Source organism: Hylaeus volcanicus, chromosome 9 (genome assembly GCF_026283585.1).
Source record: "Hylaeus volcanicus isolate JK05 chromosome 9, UHH_iyHylVolc1.0_haploid, whole genome shotgun sequence".
In the NCBI taxonomy this organism is placed as follows: Eukaryota; Metazoa; Arthropoda; class Insecta; order Hymenoptera; family Colletidae; genus Hylaeus; species Hylaeus volcanicus.
The window spans coordinates 2871341-2878601 of NC_071984.1; the positions used below are offsets into that span (position 1 = coordinate 2871341).

Below are 7261 nucleotides of genomic sequence, written 5' to 3' on the forward strand. Positions count from 1 at the left end.
CATCATCATCATCATCATCAATGATTACTAATCATTAATAATTATCAATCAATTGTTGATTATCAATCATCAGTGATTGTTCCCGAATCATATTATTTAACAATCGCTAATCATTTATCACCAATCATCATCATCGATCAGCAATCATTGATCATGTACATATTATAATTGATTTGCGTCGGCTCGATTTCTATAAACTCGATAGAATCAATATAATTTTCACTATCGAATAAACGTTCCATATTCTTCGGAGACTTCCGTATTCTTTCAGTAGACAACGGATCGCGCAACAAAGCGAACCCGAGATCGCCTTAATGGAAAGGCCAATTAACCTGCAAGCGCAAAACCCACCGTGTCTCTCGTTCGTCATATATTTCTAACCGAATCAATCCTCGGTCTATCCTATCATTTCCAACGCAACGGACTCGTTGCGAAGGCAAAGGGAAAATGCTAAAGAGACTAAAGACTAAAGAGAGCTCTCTCTCTCTCTCGGTCTGATTGGGTCTAAGGAGGCCACTTATCGACGGAGCCCTCGTCGCTCCTGAGTCCTGTTCTGCATCGCAGATCCACACAACACACCGAACTATCCAAGAGAGAACGAAACGATATCTTTACCTCGTTCCCGTAACAGAGCATGTGGTGCACCGTGATCAGAGCTTTGAAAACCACCGTCCAATTTGTGCTCTGCGACCGTTCTATCAGCAGGTTCGCTAGCTGCGGTATCGACACATTCGGCTCGTTCGTGCAGTGGATTAAATCTGAAACGAGAGAAACAAGTTTTCCATTAGTTCCACCGCGATGTTTCCGTTACGTCATCTCGTCGACGGCTTTCAAAGACCCGGCCAAAATTAACCCGTTTCGGAATAATTGCAAACTTTATTCTCGACGTACGAATTTATCTCGACCGTATTCATACGAGAATATCGTGGTACGAGTACTATAAATAACCAATTCACTATTTTATGATTGAAAATCTTTTTATTTTCGAACAGCCGAAATACATGTCCCGTTATATGGTGAAAAATGCTGATATGAGATGTTTGTGCATTTATGGTAGAGATACTTGTGCATTTATGGTAGAGATACTTGTGCATTTATGGTAGATATCTATGTGCATTTATGGTAGAGATATTTGTGCATTTATGGTAGATATATATGTGCATTTATGGTAGAGATACTTGTGCATTTATGGTAGATATCTATGTGCATTTATGGTAGAGATATTTGTGCATTTATGGTAGATATATATGTGCATTTATGGTAGAGATACTTGTGCATTTATGGTAGATATTTCTGTATTTATCGTAGAGAAATTTATGTATTTAAGGAGACTTTACTGTAGTAGCAAAAGAATGTTCCGTTACAATTGGTTCTTGGTACGTCGCAAACCAATAAAGGGGCTTTCGGAGAAATAAAAATGTCCTGTCGCGGGAAATCAATAAATATGTTGCAGTAGGTGGTGGTTCACGATCAGTTAGTCGTGAGACATCCTGTCACTTGATTTTCAATCTCTCCAACTCTTGCGTGTGCGCCAAGTCTGTACATTTTTTATTTTCTTTTTTTAAATTTATTTCACTCATTTCACTCACACTTTCAACGTGTGAAAATAAAATTCCTCTTTCATTCTCGATATTTTGACAGATTTATCGTACACGCCGAAAGGTCATAGTTTACAACAACAATTTTATCAACGCGGTACCGAAAAATTCTTTTTCAAAAGCGTCGTTCTCGACAGCTTTTTCTTAAAGCCGAACTTCATCTAGAGCTTTATCTTCCGCCACGAATCGAGTCCTAGAGTACATTGTTTCTCATTCTCGCAACGCCAATTAAAGGAAGGTTACGAGTTATCGGTCCCAGCTCGATCCCAATAAACAGCAAACAAGCAAACACAATTCGCATCTGGTCCAAGAGCTTTATCGGTTGCCCTTTCCTCGCCAGCGAAACGCGACATTGACTGACACGAGATAATATATCGCACGACCAAACAGAACCGTTTAATCTCTATTGTTTTTTCCCCGGGCGACTCTATCGACAATCGTCTTTGATGGACATGGAAAACCGTGTAATAGACCGCTAATTGAAAGAGCAAAGTGGCAACCGACTGACTCTGCCTCAACGTGCGTCGATCGCAAATGCAAATCGATCGGAATCTCGTCGACGAAGAAACCAGTTGCTGTTTTTATCGACAGCGGACTCGTAAAATTTCCATCGATCTTTCAAAACTCTCTATTACACTCGTGACGAAACCTTGCCTTCCTTTGATGAGATCAAAGATTTACTCTAACGGAAATATCTTTCCTAGAAGTGGAAATTGATTCTCTGCAACACCTGGTCTCCAAGAACCAAAGCGAGGGAGCTAAGAGAAATAAGCAAATAGAAATATATCTCGGAGAATATATGCTTGGCTAGAAAATACCATTGTTACCACTTGTTTTTATTATATTCGAACTAACGGGATGTCAATTTCGTTATAAATAACGGAAACAAATAACAATACTGTAATCTGATCGAAAGTTACAGGCTGAGAGGATTCGAACCCGAGACCTCCGTGTTGCGAGGCGAGCGCCTCGATCACTGGACCGTTGCTGCACCCTACCAGTAGTCTTCGTATTTAACCTTTTATTGCGTCGAGTACAGGGGACGAGGTACTACGAGATACATCCACCAAACTACCTTAACGGTTTACCGACTGCTAGTCTCTTAATTTATCGTTCGGAATAACAACTTTTTAATGTACTACTCGACAAGGTCGATATCAACGTTGAAAAAATGACAAATATTATTCAATTTAACGTGGCTAGTGTTGGTTCTATAATGTATAATCTAAATAAGCGTCGTTCGAAGGGCACCGATTCGAGAGTTGTCAATCCGCGGTGGGGCAGTCTGAATATTTTCGGTTAGTCATCGTAAATACACCGCTGTTGAATGGGATGCAACGCGAGAGGCGAAGGTTTGTTCGTGTTTGAGAGTGCATTATTAGAAGAGGAAGCGCGACAAGGTCGAGTGCGCGCGTGCGCTCAGACCGTTTTGGCAAATTGCGCTTGCTTGGTACACTTTCTTCTCCGAAAATAAGTAGACACGTGCACACGGAAATCACCTATGTACGCACGCTGTATTTCAGGTTGGAATTACGCGACGAACAGGGCCGGCGTGACATTTCGCGGGACCTGGTTCACATTCAAATCCTACACTTAAATTTTACAACGAGGAATTATTTATTTACAAGTGCTATACAGGGTGTCCCAAAAATGTTGTAACACATTGTATGGAGTGGTTCGGGAGGTGATTTGAAACAACTTTTTCCTTAACGAAAATGTTGTCCGAAGCTTCGGTCAGGAGATATTAAGAGAAAACGTCCACCAATCAGAGCGCGAGTATACCGTTGGAGCGCTCTGATTGGTCCGGTGTTTTTCGTTAATATCTCCTTAACGAAGCCTCGGACAACATTTTCGTTAAGGAAAAAGTTGTTTCAAATCACCTCCCGAACCACCCCATACAATGTGTTACAACATTTTTGGGACACCCTGTATACACAGAGTAGAAGTGATTTGAAACAACTTTTTCCTTAGCGAAAATGTTGTCCGAGGTTTCGTTGAGGAGATATTAACGAAAAACTCCGGACCAATCAGAGCACGAGTATACCGTTGGAGCGCTCTGATTGGTTGGGGTTTTTCGTTAATATCTCCTTAACGAAGGCTCGTATAACAATTTCGCTAAGGAAAAAGTTGTTTCAAATCACCTCCCGAACCACCCCAAACAATGTGTTACAACATTTTTGGGACACCCTGTATACACAGAGTAGAAGTGATTTGAAACAACTTTTTCCTTAGCGAAAATCTTGTCCGCAGCTTCGGTCAGGAGATATTAAGAGAAAACATCTACCAATCAGAGCACGAGTATACCGTTGGAACGCTCTGATTGGTCCGGAGTTTTTCGTTAATATCTCCTTAACGAAGCCTCGGACAACATTTTCGCTAAGGAACAAGTTGTTTCAAATCACCTCCCGAACCACCCCAAACAATGTGTTACAACATTTTTGGGACACCCTGTATACACAGAGTAGAAGTGATTTGAAACAACTTTTTCCTTAGCGAAAATGTTGTCCGAGGTTTCGTTGAGGAGATATTAAGAGAAAACGTCTACCAATCAGAGCACGAGTATACCGTTGGAGCGCTCTGACTGGTTGGGGTTTTCTGTTAATATCTCCTTAACGAAGCCTCACGAAAAAGTTGTTTCAAATCACCTCCCGAACTACCTCTTTCAATGTGTTACAACATTTTTGGGACACCCTGTATAGACGAAAACGCTACCCGTGATTATTTTCTTCCCAAAAAATCTGAAAATGTCAGCTTTCAAGGAAAGACCACTCGCGGAAGAACCTCCTGAATTCGCAAAATAGTTTTCTAGTTTTTTCCTCGGACGATATTATCGACCGAGCCAAAACTTGCACACCTTTGTTTATCCACAGCTTTATAAATAACCGGTAACAAACAACGTGTTCGTAACATTTCCATGTTTGCGCGTTATAAACATAAATGGAGCGCTTTCGGTATTAGCGAAGGAAAAAGAAACGAAACGTAGCGAATCAGCGAGCGTTAAATATTATAATAGGCGTAATTGTGAAACGTATGTACAAGAACGCAATCGTTATCGAAAATTATCTGAAAGTTGAAGGGGTGTGCAAGAGATGTTTCTCCGTATTCCAGGCTCGATGGGGGCGTCACCGATAACGTGTTTTGGTAAGACGATACTGAAACGAACGACGGATCATGGCAAACAATAGTCGACAGTAAAACGTGATGAAAAAATATTGGAACGTTATTTATTTATATTGATAAGATACAAAAAGGTACAAATATAATATAAACTTAAAAATACTGAGATATAAAAAAATATCATACTATCGACAGAATGTATTTTTTTTATTCGTTTCGATGGAAGAGTATGTAAAAATTAGCCTAATTTTCAAAAGTTCGTAGCTCTCTTAATGACGAATAATTTGGATTGAAACATTTTTTCGTGGTAGATCTTATGGAACCCTACGAGAAAACATATAGAAAGTTTTTCTCTAAAGTGAAAACTTAATTTAAAAAAAATGAAAGATGGATTTCTTTGAGAATTCCCAAAGGTGCCCATCATCAATTTTAGTCAAGATCTGAAATCATCTATAAATATTACTTTTCATTTGCTTGGTCAAAACTCATGACAAACAAGAGTTCGTTTTCGGATCTCTCGCTCGGCAGGAGACTCGAAAGAAAAAGTTAGGGACAGCGAGTTGCATATTTCGAGTCGATACTGTAATTGCGATAGCAAAATTAAAGCAGAAAATACATCGTTGCCCGAAACTAAATTAAATTGCCAAAATTAAATTTCTAAAGAAACGTTATTTTCCGTCGGTAACTTTTCTGTCGGTAAAGAAGAACTTTCCCTTGCTATTCGAAACGCAACGGCCGCGATAAAAGCGAAGAATATGGCGATGGCTCAAACGCTCAACCTCCATCGGAGTTAATTCCACGGAATCCGAAATGGAATGGCTCCAAGGACACCGATTACCATCGAATAAAGAAAAAAAAAGAGAATGCGTGCGAAGAACGGCGAGAGAAGCGCACGATCGACCGTGTACTCCTCGTATCGTCGGAACTGGACATTGTAAAAATCCTCGATGCGATTCCTCGTACAATGCCCGGTGTAATTATGCGCGAGAGTTTCACAATTCAATGAGTCTTGGAATAGATAATCGCAGCCGCTTTTCGCGCGGTGCGTTCGCATATTAAATGCACCGCGTTACGTAAACACCGGTCGATAATGAATGAATCTATAAACGTGTCGTTGAACGTCCGAAGGTTGTCTCCGGAATGGACAGAAACAACTTTTTCTGGCCGAAAAGTATTCGTAACGGGACTCTGGTTATCGACGAGAACAACTTATCGATCGAGATAAGTGCAAGGGGTTTATGTTAAATTAATTCGATGCTTTTCCATCTAGATTGCGCGAAGCGAACTTAGCTCTACTTGTTCCGAAAACTTACGATAGGAACTTGTTATATCTTCGGGGTTTCGATAAAAGTGAGGTTATACGTACGAACGAGGCCATTTTCGTTATATTTAAAATGGTTCTTTCCCAACTGTATTAATCCAAACAAAAGTCAACTACAGAAATTATAAATAGGTTCTAGATGAAACCTACAAGTTAGAACGATAAAGATACTCAGGGGGTGGTGAATTCAATTCTGTGGGCGGATTTATGGAATTGCGGATAGCAAATCCAATATGGCGGACGTAAAGGATCGCAATTTATACTCATATAGTATAGTTTTCAACAATTGTTTGCGTAATTGCTTGTAATAATCATGAAATAAAATAACGTTTGGAAATAATATCTCGAATAATATTGTTTCAAAAGAGATCAGAAGGTATGAAAATAATTACGAAATAATTACGAAATGATAACATAAAGTGACACTCCAAACAGCGTTAATGCAAATAATATTCGAAACACAATATCGAAACAATAGTCGAAATAATATTCGAGATAATGTCGTTTCGCGAGTGTCCAAGGCCTGGGTTTCACTTGGTAACGAAAACCGTTGACGCCGGTCCCCCATCCTCCGCGATCGTCGATAAAAACAACAACAACAAAAAGTCGAGCGGACGTTGAGACGGTCGGCCGCGTCAAATCTCACCGACGGTGGACGCGCAGTCCGCACACGGATCTAATTTTAAAGCGACAAGCCATCATCCGTCTCGAGAATCGAAAGCATCGCGAGGTCATCAAGCGTACCGATACATCGACAAAATATTCAGACGAAATCAAAATCACGAATTTCTAGCAAGCTTGTGTCACGAAAATCACCATGGTGTAAAAATCGCATCTACAGGGTGTCCCAAAAATATCGGAGATTAGAATCTTTGAAAGAGGTGATTCGGGAGGTGATTTAAAACAACTTTTTCCTTAGCGAAAATCTTGTCCGAGGCTTCGTTCAGGAGATATTAACTGAAAACACTGACCAATCAGAGCGCGCGTATGCCGGTGGAGCGCCAGCAGTGGGCGTGGCTACGAGCTAGGCGGCCGCGCTCATACGCTACCGCGAGCGCTCCAACGGTATACGTGCGCTCTAATTGGTCCGGAGTTTTTTGTTAATATCTCCTGAACGAAGCCTCGGACAAGATTTTCGCTAAGGAAAAAGTTGTTTCAAATCACCTCCCGAACCACCTCTTTCAAGGTGTTACAACGTTTTTGGGACACCCTGTATATATAGAGT

At 40.6% G+C, this 7261-nt stretch overlaps 1 protein-coding gene across 1 annotated transcript in view; it reads right to left on the minus strand.

The window, feature by feature from the left end:
* LOC128881961 (phosphatidylinositol-binding clathrin assembly protein LAP) overlaps positions 1-7261 on the minus strand; it is a 23114-nt gene that overhangs the window by 11034 nt on the left and 4819 nt on the right. Inside the window, exon 2 of the mRNA XM_054133435.1 lies at positions 616-758. Coding sequence (XP_053989410.1) covers positions 616-758 — 143 coding nt within the window. The remainder of the gene's footprint in view (positions 1-615; positions 759-7261) is intronic.